The following is a 19,058-nucleotide window of genomic DNA, read 5'->3' on the forward strand; positions in this document are numbered from 1 at the left end:
TGACAGTACCAAATGTGTGCCTGTTCATTCTTCCTGAATGATTAACTTCTTATCAGTTCAAGTTGCTGGCAAAATGCAAGTTAATAGTGAAGCCATAAATTTGGGAAGAGAGGAACATAGGTCATACTGATATATTCTGGAGTTTGGCAGCTGTAGAATATGATTTTGCAATCTTATAGACAACTGTACCACATCCTGATATAAATCTGAAAAAAATGGGTTTGCTGAAATAGGTTTGGTAGGATTTGGGTTGGGTTTTTTTTTTTGGGTTGGTTTTTTTGGTGTTTTTTTGGGTTGGTTTTTTTTGGGGGGGGGGAGTTATTGTTTTATAGAGCTGGTATGAGGCCACACCTGAAATGTCAATATTCTGAAAGAACTATACTTAACAGGAGGTACTGAGGTGTTGGAAAGAGCCTGTACCTTCTGAGGACTGCATAAAATGTTTTGAATAAAGCACTAAGGAATTTAGTTTAATTTACCAGAGAAGTGCCTTGGCATGTGGTGTTTTCTTCTCTGTCAAGTTAAAGTGTTCTCATCAGAAAAAGCTTTATGAACATAAAAGGATAAAAGTATAACTGAAAATATTTTAAATTAGAAGCAAAGCAATGTAAAAGTAAATATGGCTACTTAGCAAAACAGAGTGCCAAGGGAAAGGGAGAATTTTCTGTCTTCTGGGAAAATTAGGTGACTTTCTAGAAGATAAGGTTTGATGTGTAATTTGGAACTCATAGCAGAGTAACTGGGTGAAATACAATGTTTTGTGGTAAGCAGGAAATAGTTTGGATAATCTAGTGCTTATTTTTTTTTGCCAAGTAATCAACTGAACTCAATTGCTTATTAACTGCAATACTGTTAGTAGGAAGTAGCTAATACTTCTCAAGGGTAATTTTGTGGGAAATGTGTCATGGCTAACTGTACTAAAATTAAGTGTATTTTTAAGGGGAGACCGTACCAGTTGATGAACAGTTTGACAAGGAGAAGGCCAACTTAGAAGCTTTTGCAGTGGACAAGGATATTACTGTTACTAATGATAAACCAGCTACCACAATTGGAGTAACTGGCAATTTCACTGATGCTGAGAGAAGGAAATGTGAGGAAGAAATTGCCAAACTTTACAAACAACTGGATGACAAGGTATGCCATTCTTACTTAATGTAAGATCTCTTCAAAATATATCTTGAACTATATTATTGTATAATGTGTCTTCAGCATTCTCAGGAGGAGAAGCCAAGGGGCAGGTACAAATCTCTTCACTCTTGCGACCCGAGGGAATGGCCTGAAGTTGTGTCAGGGGAGGTTTAGGTTGGATATTAGAAAAGGTTCTTCATCCAGGGGGAGGTTGAGCACTGGAATGGGCTCCCCAGGGAAACGGTCACAGCATCAGCCTGACAGAGCTCAAGAAGCCTTTGGGCGATGCTCTCGGGCACAGGGTGTGACTCTCGGGGTGTCCTGCACAGGGCTGAGAGTTGCACTTGATGATCCTTGTGAGTTCCTTCCAGCTCAGGGTATTCTATGATTCCGTATTTAATTTGCCAGTATTCATTTGTTAGCTCAACTTGTTTAAGTATTTGCTGAGAGTGCTTGCTCTTAATTCTGACTGAGAGAAATCGAATTGCATTATCTGGTGCTAAGGGAGTATCCTTTCTCAATTGGAAAATAATGGAAGTGGGAAAATGAGTAATTTGAAGACAAAACTTTTTTCTTCCCCATGTTTTGGATATTTTATTTGAATATAATCTCAAATTTAAGTGGTAGTACTGTATTTGGATAGAAAAAGTCTTTTAATTAAATATTAATTGTTTCTTGGAAGTTAGAAAAACTTGGAGAAGACTTGCAAAAGCACAGGTGTAAGACTTTTGTCTCTGAAGCATGGTGTGTTACATACATGCCAGGTTAAGAGCCTAATGAATCAATCAGTGAAATGAAAAGGATTGGTTTTTACTTTTATTGCTTTGTTGTGTAATTATCTCAGAATAAGGAAAAGTTAGATACCTAGCATCTTCTTTCTCTTAGATTATTTTTTCTGAGTGGTATTTGTCAGTGTAATGAACACAGTCTTATTTCAACTGCAGGATGAAGAAATTAATCAGCAGAGCCAACTAGTAGAAAAACTGAAGACACAGATGTTGGATCAAGAAGAGGTGAGTTTTGCTCTTGCATCTTTATTTTCGTTTGTCTTTCCTTTAAAGAAGTTGGAGGTATTTGGAATAGGTCACAGTTTATGACCAGGGAGTAGAATGACACCTTGCTACGGCACAATAATTTTCTTCTATGCCTTATCTAAATGCTCTGCCTATTCATTCCTCCTGCTTACACTGTGCTGATGGCTAAACTTAAACCAGTTTACTTAGATCTTAAGTATCCATGAAGACTGAAAGAATTGGAAGTATTTTATGCAAAGACAGCAGCAGTTGTCTTGCTGTTCAGGTTTGGCCAAATTTAGAAATACATCCTCTGAGGGAAGGCACAACCACCCCTCCCCCACCAGGTTCGGGAAAAATAAATTTTCCTCGAAGGAAAGTGAAGGAGATAAAACTATTTATTTAACAAACACATGGGAAAAGAAAAATAATGCTAAATAATAAAATCTCTCGCTGTGGAGAAAAAAACCTGGGAAAAAGTGTTCGAGTCCTCCCTTTGGTCTCCTCAGAGCTGGGGCTTGGGCCAGGCCCTCTGTGCCCGGTGGAAAGTCCTCCTGATGTGTTCTAATAGTCCAGTGGAAAAGGGACAAAATCTGAAATTCCAGGGAAGGAAAAAAAAATTCAACACTCAGTCTCTCTCCGGAGAAAAAGAAGCTGAACCACTGGCCAAAAGCTGACCAGGCAGCCGCAAGCCGGGTACCTCCTCCCTCCCCTGCCGCAGCTGGAAAAAAAACGCTGTCTCTGTGTGACCTTGAACAAGCTGCAAACTGCTTTGAAAAAGTTTTGCTCAGTTTTTTTCCTTCCCCCTCTCAGGCTCAGTTTAGAGGCATGGAAAGGCACAAAGTTAATTCCTGGCCATAGGGCAGCGACATGGGATACACATCATAAAGTCACCCCAAGACACTTCCCTATGCAAAGTTAGCAGGTTGTCAAAACTGAAAGTAACTTGATTTAGTGTGAGAAATCTGTTTTAAGCTTTACTTCTGGTCAGTTGCAGTACAGAGAGAGGAGAGAGAGGAGGGAAATGTATTGGCCCATAATAAAAAAAGAAGTATCTATGTGTTAATTCAGACCATTCTTCCTAGAATATTCAAATGATTTGTATGCATATGTTGACAGGGGTATAACTTAATTAATGGGGGGGAATGCCTATCAATAATGAAAATTCCATTTAGCCAAAATATTAGAAAAATTATTTCTCTGTAGCACAAAATTTTTTAAAAATGGTAATCCTTTTGTGCACATTCAGAAGGAAATGGGAAGCTGGAGTTACTGTTGAATCTAATTTAAATAAATAAATCCGCTTCTTTAGCAATTGTACCCTTTGTCTAGTTACTCTTCAGCAGCTAAGTGTTAAAATGCTGGAAGTTTAGTCCCTAGACTGTTGGCAATTTCAGACTCATGAATAGTGTTCAGTGGCTTTTTTGAGAACTTGAAATATTCCATGTGCATTTCTAGTTGCTATCCCTATATGTCTTCATTTGTAATCACTTCCATTTTTAAGATATTTAAAAACTTAAAGAACTGTGAATATAGATGGTAAATTTAGTTGTTCATTATATTCTGTTCTTGGTATCCTTATTGCATGAAGCTAGTCACTAGGAATGTAGATATAAAGCTACTGTAGTAGCTAAAAGCATTAATAAAATCCAAGACATACGTGGAATTTTCTTCATGATTATTTATTGTTGTAATTTTATTAAATCTCTGTCAATATTGCAGCTTCTGGCATCAACCAGACGGGACCAAGACAACCTGCAAGCAGAGTTGAATCGCCTTCAGGCTGAAAATGATGCTTCTAAAGAGGAAGTGAAAGAGGTGTTACAAGCCCTTGAAGAGCTAGCTGTGAACTACGATCAAAAGTCTCAGGAAGTAGAAGATAAGGCAAAGGAATATGAACTGCTTAGTGATGAACTCAATCAAAAATCGGTATGAAATTGGGATAAGAAATTACTGAGAGTCTTTAGTGTGACTTTGCTTGCCTTACCCGTATTTCTTAGTTATTTGAAAGTATTTCACAAGGGAAAATGAGAGCTTAAGTCCAAAACTTAATTTGTTTTTGCAGGGAATTATTTTCTAAAATCTGTAAGCTTATGAAAAAATGTATGGTGATTATTGACCTTGATAGCACTTGTGGCATTTTACTACCTAAAGAGTGTTCAGAAATACCCTAGATGTCAAAACTTAACTCTTTCATTACATGCTGGTTTTGTTTGTCTTCCTGGTGCAGTTGGGGAAATCCTGACTTAAGAATCTGCTTCTTCCAATCTTGAAGTTGCAGTGAGCATGCTACAGCTTTTCTTGAAAAGAATGTGTGTTTGTCTGCTGTGTGTATGGAATGTGAAATAACTTACCTTGATGCTTTCAAAAATAAGCAGTTTGGTTTACTTTCTGAAAGGAGTAGTTGAGGATGTATTCCAAAAGATAACCCTGGTTAAAATACAGGTGCAGCATCAGTCTCACAGAATAGTGTGCGCCTCCTTACGTACCTGTAAAGTTGCTGAACTGACTGACAGTTTTGGTAGCCAGTTATTTGGCAGGCCTCAATCAGTTTTAAGCAGTTAATACTCTACCTACTATCCTAAAATTCTAAGTACTGGAAAGGATCAGCATGTTTGCTGGTATTGCAGACAGTATTAATGGCACAAGTCTCATTCTTCTCTGTTCTTGAAGATGATAATAAGAGGGTCTGGGTCTTCTAGTGACTGGCTTTCAATTTTCAGTTAGTAAGATTTGACTTGATAGAATACTAATGTTGTAGTTGAAGTTCACAAGATCATGCAACTTCTCTTTCAACTTCTAAGTATTTGAGCTGAATAATCTTTACTGGTAGCTTACATCACTTGAAAGTTGGCCAAAAGAGAATCTATGGTCTTGTAAGCAGCATTTTAAATCTGTTGGAATAGGCTTGCTGTGTATGTGTATGATTCTGAAATGTATGGTTTGATTTTTGCAGGAGGTTTTTTGTTTGCTTTATTGATGTAGTTTCTAATTAGTTTATAGGTAGTGATTCTAGATGATATAACTAACTTCCATTGAATGTCATTAATAACTCTCAATCTGCAAGAAAGCAACTGTTCAGAGGTGTCATAAAATTAAAACAAAATTAAATAAAATTAAGATAAAATAAAATTAAGATAAAATTCCAATCTGGCACAGCTAACCAGTGCAGTAACCATCCTTTGGCATCTCTGCCTGAAACCTTCCTGCTGTAAAACTTCTGGTGTTTTTTTGAAACTGGACAACAAATAGTGGACTCTTGAGCATGTGAGCTGCTGAGCTGCAGCCACTACAACCACAGCAGCTCAAAGCAGCTGAAAAAGTGCTGTAGAGTAAGTGGTGTGCTTATGAAATCTCAGTGCTGGGAGAGTACTGTCATTTTCTGATTTGCAAGTAGGGAAGAGTTAAGAGCTGTGCATATGAAGCTGAAATTGTTTTCATTTACCGAAATATGGTGAAAAGTGTTGGACTTGCTGTCCATTTACCCTTTTTCTATAAATGTGATTCCCTGCAATATTTAATCGTATATAACTGTGAATGCTGTTTAGCAGTGATAACACTAATGTTGCTGCAGAGTTTTAAGATTGTATTTTGTGAGTTGAAGGTCTCTGTCCCCAATATTTTTTTAGTTCTTTCAGAAGAAATGCTGGCACTCTGTGAATAGTATGAAACTTAATTCCAGGAACAAGAGTGTGTGTCGTTTAATTAAGGGTAACTTCTTTTACTGTAGGTCACTTTAGCCAGTATAGATGCAGAGCTTCAGAAACTTAAAGAAATGACCAACCATCAAAAGAAACGAGCAACAGAAATGATGGCCTCCTTACTAAAAGATCTTGCAGAGATTGGAATTGCAGTAGGAAATAACGATGTCAAGGTAAGAGTTAATCGCGGCTGTCTTTAGTGCCGTGTATTAAACACATACATTGTGGATAGGTGGGGGCATTTTCTTAGTGTGGTAAAAATTACCACCATAGGAAGCTTCATGTATATTAATAATTTGGACATAAGCTCCTCCATTCCTTATATGGGGACTTAATCAGGTTCCAGACAGAATTTGATTATGCATAGACAAGGAAGAGCAGGCATGATTTTTTTCTGAAGCAGTGTTCTCATTCATGTTGTCAAACTGCTATATGAAGAGGTCTTAATCGACAGCATTGTCTTGGTAATCTAATACAAACCTACAGAGACAATCAGGATGATACTTGTATTAAAAACAGAATGAGGGCATGAAATAAGAGAGAAATTCAGAAGATGGCTATAGGGCAAGAATGTAAGCAGTATTAGAAATCAATAGTGAATTGTATTTCCTTCTTCAAGCAACTCATCTTTGTGCAAACCGCTAAATAATCAATCAGAAAATTTAAATACAGTATAAGGGTTTGGGGGTTTTTTTTAAGTTCTGTGGTTATCAGTTGAGGCTGGGGATGTGTCCTGGACATTTAGCTGCTCCAGTGCACCTTTAGTTCACTTTTGTTATCTGAGCTTTCTAAATGTGCTATTCCACCCTTTTCAGCAGCCTGAGGGAACTGGCATGATAGATGAAGAATTCACAGTTGCAAGACTGTACATTAGCAAAATGAAATCAGAAGTAAAAACAATGGTGAAGCGTTGCAAGCAGTTAGAAGGCACACAGGCTGAAAGCAATAAGAAAATGGAAGAAAATGAAAAGGAGTTGGCTGCCTGCCAGCTCCGGATCTCACAGGTAAATATTTTTCTACAGTGTACAGTGTTCTTTATAAGTTCAATTCATTAACCTATCAGGGAAAAAAAAGTTGCAGGGTTTTTTTGGCACCTAACAAAGTGCACTGTGAGTAAACAGCCATAAGACTCAGCTTTTTCCTTAGTACTCTTTGGTTTGGATGCTTCTAAGTAATTCAGTGTGACAGGATGTCAGACTTTCTGCAAAATATCTGTAGCCTGCTAATGCTTTTGTAGCACTTGTGTTAGATACTGGAGTCCGTGTGTTCTCCATCACAGGATTCTTTACAAATATAAGTCTTACTGAAGCAGTGACTACTGGGCACTCTGCCTGCTAATGCCTCAAGCTGGAAGTGGGAGAGGTAATGGCACAGTAAAATTTCAGGAGGTTTGCATAGCAGATTAAATTTATTTCTAATGTGAGAGAGGCCATTTTAATGTGACTTCTAACACTTCTGATAACTGTAATCTACATATGCAGTTTAATATTTCTGTATTTTGTTTTACATACAGATAATCCTCTTTTATTTTTAAATCAGGAGAAGCATATTTCAGGGCAATCATCTAAGTACAGTGGGCCTCTCTTGCCTCTGTTAGTATTTAACATTCAAAATATCTCTTCTTGCAGCCAAAAATGTATTTCATGCCAGTCCAGAATAAAGACATTGTCTTACAGGCTACATTACAGATCTACTTGAGTAGTCATATTCTTCTGAGAGTCTAGTTGGCACCATTTTTGTTTTGAGATGAGGTCACTTGTTGTGTAAAAAATAAATATGAACCATTTATGCAGATGTAATTCTATGGTACCTAGTTCCAAAGTAAATGAATCTTTTCATTCCACAAGCATGAAGCCAAGATCAAGTCACTGACTGAATATCTTCAGAATGTGGAACAGAAAAAGAGGCAGCTGGAAGAATCTGTGGATTCCCTTAATGAAGAATTAGTTCAACTCCGAGCACAGGGTAGGATGTGCTTCCCTACACCCCACCCACCACCACCATTTTAAGATTATAGTGATAAATAGGGAATTGCTCTGTTCTGTTTAAGTTGAAAGGTAGACCTATAGAAAGACTTTTTGCTACTGAACATGCAGAATTAATCCATGGTAAAATACGTTTGCTGTTTGCAAGAACTGTTATTGATAGGATTAAAGATGTTACTAATTTAATTGATTTTTGTGGCGGGAGCGGACTTTTTCCAAATTGTAAGGTGTTGGCAAGGGAGAGGGAAATTAGTGCCATCATCCATGTGATTGCCTAGATACCTGGCTAAAATGTGTTTTTTCTTCTCTGTCCCTACTAGAAAAGGTCCATGAGATGGAGAAAGAGCACTTAAATAAGGTTCAAACTGCAAATGAAGTCAAGGTAAACCAATTTAATTTTTTAAAAAAGAAAACCCCAATGACCCAAATCCCCACAGAGTGAAGTCTGGTGGTAACTCAGAGCATTTCATATGTTCTGGTTTTTACTAATAGCAAGCTGTGGAGCAGCAAATTCAGAGCCATCGTGAGACGCATCAGAAACAAATCAGTAGCCTGAGAGATGAAGTTGATGCAAAGGAGAAGCTCATCACTGAGCTTCAAGAGTAAGTAATTGTCATTATTTTAGTGGTGCCAAATGTCTCTGGACTGTGCAAGTACAGAAGCACAGTACAATGGGAAGGAAGTGGCAAGAGTTTCTTCCAGAACTGTCCTTCTGTCTTCTATTTTGTTACTGAATGTGGTGTCTGAGAGTTTCAGCTGATGAAATACTTACTGTCTGTGTTCAGCCAAAACCAGAAGATGATGCTTGAACAGGAACGCCTGAGAGTCGAGCACGAGAAGCTGAAAGCGACCGATCAGGAAAAAAGCAGAAAACTTCATGAGCTTACGTAAGTGATAATGACGCATGAAACAAATGTGTGTGGGGACACTTACTCTATAAACTAGTGACCTAATATGATGAAGTGCCATTCACTTTATAGTATGCTTATTAAAGAGAGGCCTTCTTGGACCTTTTTTAAAACCTTCTCACTGCCTGAATACTTAAAATTGGAAGTAAAATTATGTAAGATATGAAGGCCACAACTGGTTTTTTTTGTTAATATGCTATGGATTGGAGTAATTAACTTTTCAATTTGCGGCTACATACTGCATTCTGTAAAACTACAAGAGTCTTCTAACAAATCTCCTGACTCTTTTACTGGTTCTTGTGTTCCCTTATTCTCTCTATGGTTCTTATGTGATTTACCTTGTTAGGTGGCTCTAATTGGTTTATTCTTAAACAGTTGCATGCTTCATTGATTAACTACATACAATGTGTTGGTGAATTAGAGACTCAAAAGTTAGTGCAAAAATTGGAATTAAATTCTGCTTGCAGGTAAGTATCCAGTTGGAAAACACTTCTCAGCTTCTAGAAAGCTGACCTTAATCTCCTGGAAGTCTTTCTAAGTGTATCAGTTGCAACCCCTTTCTGGTACATACATATTTATCTTTATAGAAGCTAAAAATACATTATACTTAAAAGTACTTTTTGAAAAGTGCTTTTTGGCTGTTTAAAACACACACAGTGGTTTTCAGGGGTTTTTATCATGGAATTTGAAGTAATCAGAGGGACCTGATTGTTCTGTGCTGGTAACCAAGAAGCAATGCTTGGGGTTTTTTTTGGTTTTTTTACTTTTTTTTTCGTTTATCCTGTTTAAGACTAAAATTTTAACTAACAGTACTCTGGTCTTGTGAATCCATCTTATTTTGATTGATTTATATGCCACAATGATTACAAAACTTACATTAACTACAATAGGTTTTCTTGTCTTGCAAGATTTGCTATATGTAGCACCTTATTGCTTCCTATTTCAGTTTGCACGTTCAGCTACATCTAGCATTGACCACTTTAAAGCACTTGCTGTATAGAAACATTCCTCTCCAAAAGATTTGCAAAGAAGTTTAAAAATTAGTTTTGTATTCTGTGTCTTCCTCCAGCCTTTCTGAATCCAGTTACTTTCCATTGTCTATCATAAATGCACATGGCAAATGACAGGCCAGGAACAATGCACATTATTCACTTCAATTTTTTTAATTTGGAGTTGTATAAGATGCCTGGAACTACTTATACAGAGAGGTCTGGAAAACGGATAGGATACTGACACTATTAGGAATATTTTATTATATCAAATATTTACTGATTTAACTGTGAGCTAGTAGTGAAACTGAGTGAGAAGAAATTTCAAGAGGAAAAGAAGCTTTTTTAACTGATTAACAGGAACACTTCATTTTCATTCTGCCCTTGGCCTTTCTATTATAATCTCAGGTCATAAAAAGAGAGGTCCACATTCCTTTCCTATATTCTGTCATCTTGATAACTGCACTGACTTACAGTTCTGAGAAAGAACACTTCCTGTGCAGAAAATGCTTTCACATTAACTGGCAAGACAGCGGCTCTGTACACTGATAATCATCAGGTTATGTTCCTGTACACTGACATCGTTGTTTGTGATGCTGGTTTTGCCAACGTGTTGAGGGTGAGGTGTTAATCAAACCAAAGAGAAAATTTTTAATCTGTCACACGATACTTATGATCTTGGCTGGTCAGAGCTAAGAACATTTGTAGGATAAGATCTCCCCAAGTATTCACTCTGAAGCTGACTCTCAGAGTTTTGTCTTTTACTATTCTGGAAACTTTTATAGTTTATGCATCTGAATGTACTTGTTTATATTCAATACTAAAAGTATATCCCTCTTTCCTTCTGCAGCTCCCCCAATCCCACCCTGCCATGCCATACAGATTTCTGACTGTGGTGTCATCTGTTAGTTACATCTTTAAGACTTTAACCAAAAGACTTTTTTCATTTGTACAACACAGTGTTTAGTTCTCTAAAACATTAAAATTTTTAATTTTTCTAGGATATTTCAGGAATAATTTATTCTCTTCTAGGGTTATGCAGGACAGACGGGAACAAGCGAGGCAAGATTTAAAGGGTTTGGAAGAGACTGTGGTAAGATAGAATATATTCCAAAGCAAATGTCAGTATTTGTCTTTTCTTTTTTTTCTTTCAGAGTTTGTTTGGGTTGTTTTGTTAATTTCTTGTCCTTAACTGTAGGCAAAAGAACTTCAGACTCTTCACAATCTTCGGAAGCTGTTTGTTCAAGATCTGGCTACTAGAGTGAAAAAGGTAATGTGGTGTTATAGTGAAGCTTGTTTCTGAGAATGTTACATAAATTTTAGTTCAGAACTAAACTAGGAACTGGTGTTTATTTGGTGTAATTCCTCTGGCTTGATCCTAATATTCAAGATCAGATTTGTACTCAGCCTCATGTCTCCCTCCCGGTGCCTTTGTTACTGCAGAGTGCTGAGATCGACTCAGATGATACAGGAGGCAGTGCTGCACAGAAACAGAAGATTTCCTTCCTTGAGAATAATCTTGAACAGCTTACAAAGGTTCACAAGCAGGTACAGTGAGGCTTCATTTCAAATTTTAATAAAACTGCTCCAGGTTCGTTATTACAGAAGCACCTGCCTATTGGTCATAAAGTAACTTATAAGTAGATACTTCTACATCTTAAGTGTGTCTCTTGATACAGGAAAATTTTAGCCTATTGTTTTGTAACATAAATTAATTAGCTAATTTAAGTACATGTGGGTGTATAACAAAATAGCTGCATTTAAACTGAAGAGTTTGAGTTTAGACTTCATGCGTCAGTCTAGGGGATGGTTGCCTGTCTCTGATGGAAGAGGTGCCTCTGTTGGGTAGCAGGTTCTTCCACAGTACCTGACTTTTCAAATGACAGTCTTAATGTCACTGAACTATATAGATTTACTAAAAGCTTAAGCAAAGTTAATATAGTAACCCTACTGTTTTGCCTCTTCAGGGGTGGGGAGGTTATCTGGTTAGCTCTCCCTATGAAGAGAGATACCAAGGAAATAATCAATTCTGGTTTTGTAGCTGGTACGTGATAATGCTGATCTTCGCTGCGAACTTCCTAAACTGGAGAAGCGACTTAGAGCTACAGCTGAAAGAGTTAAAGCTTTGGAATCTGCACTGAAGGAAGCCAAAGAGAATGCTTCTCGTGATCGCAAGCGGTATCAGCAAGAAGTAGATCGTATAAAGGAAGCTGTAAGATCCAAGAATATGGCCAGAAGAGGACATTCAGCGCAAATCGGTGAGTAAAGAATCCCTTGCCCCCTAAAGCTTTATCTGTCTCCTACTTTTTTTTTTATCTCTGGGTATGTGCGCATCTTTCAGCCCTCACTGAAACTGCCCATGTGAATGTGATCTATTTTCTACTGTGAGTTACATTTTGGTTAACAGACTGTGTGTGCAGGTGGTACCTTATGGTTGTTTGGCTTTTTTTTACTTTAAATGGCTTTGGGAAAGGCTTACCAGCCTAGAATTCTAGCCTGAATATATTACATTTCCTAGAAGAAACAGTACACTGCATGTGAGTCTTAATCTCTTAGATTATTACAATTCCATTCCAATTTCTAAAACTAAATAGGTATTTCAAGGCAACAAGAAAGATTAAGCCATCACTTTCAACAACAACAACAACAAAATTTACTTGATCCTTATGGGGGAGAGGGGCAGACAGAAACCCACAACATCCAAAGATCTTTAATTACCCTTTCAGTTCTTTGTTCCAAAACATTACAGTATCCACAGCCTTCTCTAGGGGAAAGTAATGGAAAAACAGAAAGGGGTGGGAAGGTGGAGGTAGCATAGTCATATTCCTTTGCTCCTCCACCTGCCATTACTCTGTCGAGTGCTGAGGACTGAGAAGGTGTGTAACCCGTGGAGGACTTAACCGTGCACATTACACTACAGCTGTAGAACTAAAGGCATCAATATACTTCTCTTAAATGTTAATGTGACTGAAGTGAGTGTTGCAGTTAAATTTTGCCCATATTCTGTAGGTCTGCAAAGAACTGTTGCAAAATAGTTACAAAATTTTGGTCACATGAAGTGGGAGCTTGCAGACAGGTGCTTTTCTGTCTTAATTTTCTCTCAAGTGGTCTCCAAGAAAACAAACAATTCTCTAGTGAGCTCACCTGAGGTATACAGCCTCTTGTGCTTAAATATCTAGATGAACCAGTCATGTCTTACTGGAGATCAGCATCCTATAAGGCAGTAATTGAGAAGTGTTTCTCTGCTGCAGCTGCTGCCTGTAGGTTCTTTATATTCAGTTTTGCTTGCTGAAACTTTAGGTGCTTCTTTTTAATATTACAGGACTTTGTGAAGTCCTACACATACATTATGCATGTTCTGTCAAGAGCTAAGTGCAAAACTGATGGAAAATACGGTTTATTAAGTGTTTGCAGCTTGTGAAGGACCTGTCAAAACTGCCAGGTTTTTACTTGGGCTATAGAGCAAGTTTTATTTTTATGTGATGGTAGATTGATGAAGCACTGTTATCTGTGGAGTGTTGGTACACAGAACCACCTGCAGAGAGTGTAAGTAGTGACTTATCAATCAAGTAGATGTGGGAAGGACAGCAGCTATAATGATTGCTTACTGTGACATAACTCTCATGAAACTGTCTATTGTTGTGTCTTATTTGAGTTCTTACTGCCAAAAAATAGGATTCATAGAAGGTAATACATTAGGTGGGACAGATAATTCATGTGAAGATAATCTTTATCAGAAGCTTTGCAAGCTTTAACAGGGAGCAATAAAAGCAAAACCGTGTCTATTTTCCAGGGTTTGTTGTAGCTGACACTAATCTGTTACGTTCTCAGAATGCCATCCTCTAAATTTGTTTTCTTATTCAAAGTGCATTCAGTTGTGATTATTACATTTGGCTAATGGTATCAGTAAATTTGAATAATCCAAGGTACAATTGCTGTGTATATATTTGTAAGTCACATTTCTTGCCATGCAGCTAAGCCTATCCGCCCTGGCCAGCATCCAGCAGCTTCTCCAACTCATCCAAGTGCAATTCGTGGTGGAGGTGCGTTCACTCAGAACAGCCAGCCAGTTGTGCTGCGTGGAGGTGGACGGCAAGACAAAGTGTAAGTTTGTCTTGTAGCATTTTCTAAAATGTGTGAGCAAACTACTTTGTATTAGGTTTATTACAGTTCATTCTGTGGCATAAAGTCACTTGAATAGTCAGACTAACTTGTCTTTTTTACAGAATTTTATAGCCAGTGGAACAGTATAATGTACATCTGACTAAAGATGCTGCTGCTTTTCTTCTAAAATGTGTTTGCTGTAAAATGGTAATTCTGATGGTGTTCTCCTGGGGTAGAACAAAATGTGGAAACAATCAGTTGGAGGTAGTTACCAGTCAAAGACAGTAGCCACTGTTTGGGAAAGGAGTGGACATTTTAAATTCTTTTGTCCTGCTAGTATCTTTTTAAATATGGTTTTCTTCAGGAAAACATTCAGTGATGAAATAAAATTTACTGGTTTTTTACATGTTATTTATTTGCTTCTCTTTCTGTGTTTGCACACTGCTTTGTGTCAGTGACTTGGAATTATTTAACAGAATTCATGTCCTCATCCAGTAGACTTAAAATGTTAGCCTAGCTCAAATGTAGTTATAGCAATTGAAATTAAATGTGCACTTACTTGAAAACATCTCTAATCTCCAAAGTAACTACACATAGTATTATTATATTATATACACGTGCATGTGGTATGGCATTTGGTATGTTTAAGTTGCTTTACAGAATCATATCGTTTAATTAGTATCTGCTTTATAGTTGGTTGATCTGTTGCTCACCTAACAGTAATGCTTTACTTTATATTCTCTGTTGTCACCTTCACTTTTGAATGTGTCTATAAATGTCTTCTAGACATTCCCTTAGTTAAGGTTATCTGCATCTTCAGTTTGAAATACATCTAAAATGGGGTGGGTCCTTGAAACCTGGGTGCTCCTCTTCTGAAGGGCTCCAGAGCAGCTTATGTGAATCTTGTGTCTATTCATTTCTTTTCATTAGCTGACTGACTTATCCAAGCTTTCTCTCCAGTTCAGAGAAAACTGGGTTGTAGAACTAGGCAGGGTACCTGGTTCTGTTCAGTAATGTCTCTTAGTAAATAAGAGGTTGAACTGAAGGGTACTTCAACTTTGAATAACATTTAGCTTGAATGACCAAGGAGTTGCCACTAGCCAGGAAAAGCAGCCACAGTCATGGGAAATGGAGCTGGGCTATAAGTGGTTTCTGTCTGTAATGGTTTTTTTATTTATTTTTAATTATTTATTATTATTGCAGTCAAGATTGCATACCCTGTCAGTTTGTCGTGCTGTAAATTTGTTGGTAGCAGACAGCATTGCTTGAATGCTTTGTGTTGTGTGATTTCTTATTTTAAAGTGGATGTTTCATTACCACTTATCTGAGTGTTTTAAGAACTGGGCTCTTAAAGGCCATGTAAATAGTGATATGGTCTACTGTAAATGTAAATAACTTTGCTTTTTTGGCCTAACTCTGTGGTTTTTTTCTCATTTACAGTTGCTGAAAAGTAAATGCAGCATGAGGAGGATTGGATATTCTGTAGAGGGAGTCATTCCATGACAATAATCTCTCCATTTGGGGACTGTAGGATTATTTTTTGAAAATTGTATAAATTATACCTGGCCTGTACAGCTCTTCCCCCTTCTACAAATTCTGCTAACTGATTCCCAAAAAAAACCAACTAGAGTGCAATTTTGGCGTCTTGAAAAATGACATGTTACTTAAAGTGTAGCTCTGCTTATTACACAGTTTGTCTTTCATGTCTTAAATTTAGTCTGCACTGTGCCAAGCTGAATGTACATTGAGAAAATCTTAGTTCAAATTTTCTAGCTTAATTTGTGTACATCTTATTGTCTTAGGGAATGTGCAACAGTGTTTAAGTATACTTTCATTTTTGTCACTTCACATAACACTACATGTCCCACTGAATTAGGGCAGCACTCTACATTACAGTTTTCTTTTGGAATGCTGCATAGAGCATTGGAACTAACTGTGTTTGTACAGTGTGAGGATCCTGAGGTGCTTACGGCAGCTGCCACGAGGCACTGCGCGCGCGCCACCGCCGCCCTAAAGGGTTCAGTGCGAACAAGGCTGTGTAACTGTTCTCTCATTCAGTGCCCAGTGACCGGGTGACTTAGAATGAAATACTGTACAGTAATAAGAGTAAACCTGAGTTTACAAAAAAGACTTTGGCAATGGATTATCCCATCTGTCCTGTTCCTGATTCTGCACACAGTACAGTCTGGTGGAGTGAAAACATTCTGCTTCATTCTGATGAGCCTGTCTGTCCATTTGTCTGTATCTATGATGGTTCACTTTTGCTATTTGTAATAGTGAAATGAGGGCAATCTAAAAATGTAACTTTATATTCCACTACATACAGTACTGGAATTTTTGGCTAAAATTTTGACTTTCAATTTTAAAAAGCCTTTTTCAACAACAGGCCAATGAATTCAAATACGTAAATAAAGGACACAACTTTTTAAAACTGATGTATCCAGAAATGCCAGAGGCATGTGTTTAAAATAACAATAAAATAAATAAAAGTGCTACCCTGAATTGTATTTGTAATCCATTTGTAAGTAGGTATATGAAATGTCCAAAGTAGTAGTTGTTGAATATTTTTCTTCTCTTTGCAATAAAGTCCTGTAAAGTGGCTAACAAAACGAAATGTGGGGTTTTGATTTTTTTTTTGTTGGTTTTTTTTGTTTTGTTTTGTTTTGTTTTGTTTTAAGCTCCGGTACTCTCACTGAGCTAAATCCGGGGTTTAAACTTTTATATTGTAATTTACTTAACTTATTGATAGGGTTTAGCCACTATAATTTTTAGAACAGCCTTCTGTATAGAAACTAGTTACCAGGTCTTTAAGAAAGAAGGAACTTAGTATTGCTGGAAGAATTCAATGGGTTTTTCAGACCTGGTTGATAGAACTTTTTGTTCTGGCTTGAGTTTTTTGCTGGGTATTCAGTTATTGTGGAAACAGTAGAAACTCTATGACTGTTCAGAGAGCAAATCACTTTCAATTTTTATATTTTAAAATAGGCAAAATATTTATATTATGATGGAGTATAGTCAAATTTTAGACCTTGAACCACTTTTTTTCTATATCTACAGTAGTCTGAATTTTTAATAGTTTGATTTTTAAAGTTTGATTGTATCAGTTGGAAATCCCACTATTTTGGAGTTTTCAGCTTTTAAGACAGTTTTTTTTTAAGGCCACCAAACACTCCAAACTTGCAGTTGTTTTAGAGCACAGTCGAAGGCAGCATACTGAGGAAAAAAAAAAGAAACAACAAAATATTTTAAATTAAATTTCTCATCAAGGAATCAGCACTGACCATTATCTTTCTCAATGTTAACTACAGGTTTTCAGGCCTTCATTTGTCAATGTGCAATCATAGAAACAAAACAACACACTCAAATGAAGCAGGATTTTTTTCTCATGCCTGTGAATGGGGGTTTCATTCCTGTAGGTAATTGTCATGGGTTTTGGTGCTCAAAATTGCTGTGTTTAAAAAATTAGATTGAACAGTAACTAGTGTGTAGCTCAGTGTACATCACCTTTTTATATTTAAATCTTTTTTTATTTTAAACCTTTTATGAAGTTTACCAAGAACTGCCTCTTAAAATGTAAAAGAGAAAAACACACAACTTCCTTTGCTTTCTGGTTTGGCTGGCATAGGTCAGCCAGACAGGACAATTACTGTATTTTGTAAATTAAAATACTCAGTCTATACAGGGAATGTTCAACACTGCTATTTCAACTTGCAGTCTTTGAATGGTTCTTACTTTTATGTTCCTCTAGATCATATTTTTAAAAGATGGTTTAGGATAGGAACTTGGTGAAATAATATTTATTTCTGGTGAACAACTAAATTATTTACCTAACTTAAATGCTGACTCACTACTGTGTGTAACTCTAAATTTGACATGAGGACAAGTCTACCTGTGGAATCTGATTTAACTTCAGTACACTTAAGATGCATTAAAACAATTGGTTTGGGGAAGACGCCATATAGTTTTAACTTACCTGCATGCTGTAAATGTATTTGTGTTTAAATAAAGAGGAGAAAAATCTTTGAACTTCTCTGTGCATTTATTCCATTTATTATCTCTACATGTGGTTTTAAAATTTAAATAGTCTCCATATACTGTTTTTCATTTGATTGGCTTCACAACCAGTTTTCTCCTTCTAAATTGTGATCACTTGATGCCTCCACCCTCTTAAGCCTGTGTTAGTTAGTACAAGTAAGCTTTCCCACACAGAAATCTGGATATTTAAGTTTTAGTCTTCAGAAGACTGTTCATGACAGAAAAAACCAGACCCACACAAAAATCTGAAACCGAACAAAACAGAAACACCCCCCCAGCTGATGCTTATGGAAATTGGTTGCAGCCATGGTGCATCAGACTTTCAACCCCTGCAGTCTGGGATTACTTTGACTTTTCTGAACTCTCTCTAGTTCCTAAATGTGCCAGTAGCCATGGCTTCTCTTAGTTGCATACAAACGGGTTTGGTTTGTGTTTTTGTTGTTTTGTTTTTAACATCAACTTCCACCCTATCCATCTTGGATAGATGAAAAAGAATTGAAAGAATTCTCCCATGATAAGACACAGACATTCTTTTTCTGAGAGTTCCTCTTTTACTCCAAGTAGCTGTTTTGTTTCCAGAGTACTAATCGCTGCCTAGTATTCACCTGCTTTTCAAAAAAAAGACCTGAAAAATGCCCAAATCATCACCAACAAACCCAACCGTCCTGTTCTTAAGGTGTGTCTATGTTTTGCTTCTTAGCTGTGATGGGTAGTTAGATACGTAAGATTATTGCTGCATCCTGTTCATCACAGTTTGGGTTTTTAATGGGTGCATTCTAGAGTAAGCTGAAGCAGGGCTAGAATCAGCTACACTTTTTTCTTTCCAAGGGCAGAAGGAGATTCAGAACTAGAGGAGATTGCTGGAATTGAGGCCTGCTCACAGTCAAGGAAGCAGAGATGCACTTGCATTCTCCACTTGTCCTTTGAAATGAAAGCTTTGAAATGAAGCAGTATAGAATCTGATCAAGGTTTTGGGTACACAGTGTGCATTTGATTTGGTTCCTGAGCAACTTAAAGTCCATTTTTAAAGACTTTCTAAGGTGACACTGCATTGATCTGTTTGGGATGCACGAAGAGTGTGACACAGGTGCCAGATCTATGGGCTGCCCAGGAACAGTCAAATGTGATGATGCAGCAATCTTTTCCAGGTGTGGTGTGTTGTGCTTGGGGCTCTCCGGAGTGTGGTATCAGTTGT

General features: G+C 37.2%; 1 protein-coding gene across 1 annotated transcript in view; it reads left to right on the forward strand.

Moving 5' to 3' along the window:
* The window catches only part of KIF5B (kinesin family member 5B), a 35,726-nt gene extending 17,872 nt beyond the window's left edge, over positions 1–17,854 (forward strand). Inside the window, 15 exon segments of the mRNA XM_039548744.1 lie at positions 941–1,134; positions 2,073–2,141; positions 3,864–4,070; positions 5,872–6,015; positions 6,658–6,846; positions 7,690–7,807; positions 8,148–8,209; positions 8,320–8,429; positions 8,613–8,714; positions 10,757–10,817; positions 10,923–10,994; positions 11,168–11,272; positions 11,766–11,982; positions 13,699–13,828; positions 15,269–17,854. Of these exon segments, the coding sequence (XP_039404678.1) occupies positions 941–1,134; positions 2,073–2,141; positions 3,864–4,070; positions 5,872–6,015; positions 6,658–6,846; positions 7,690–7,807; positions 8,148–8,209; positions 8,320–8,429; positions 8,613–8,714; positions 10,757–10,817; positions 10,923–10,994; positions 11,168–11,272; positions 11,766–11,982; positions 13,699–13,828; positions 15,269–15,275 (1,787 nt within the window). The 3' untranslated portion in view covers positions 15,276–17,854.
* The last annotated feature ends 1,204 nt before the right edge of the window (positions 17,855–19,058 follow it).

The sequence above is a fragment of the Corvus cornix genome, chromosome 2 (assembly GCF_000738735.6).
Source record: "Corvus cornix cornix isolate S_Up_H32 chromosome 2, ASM73873v5, whole genome shotgun sequence".
NCBI classification, from domain to species: domain Eukaryota; kingdom Metazoa; phylum Chordata; class Aves; order Passeriformes; family Corvidae; genus Corvus; species Corvus cornix.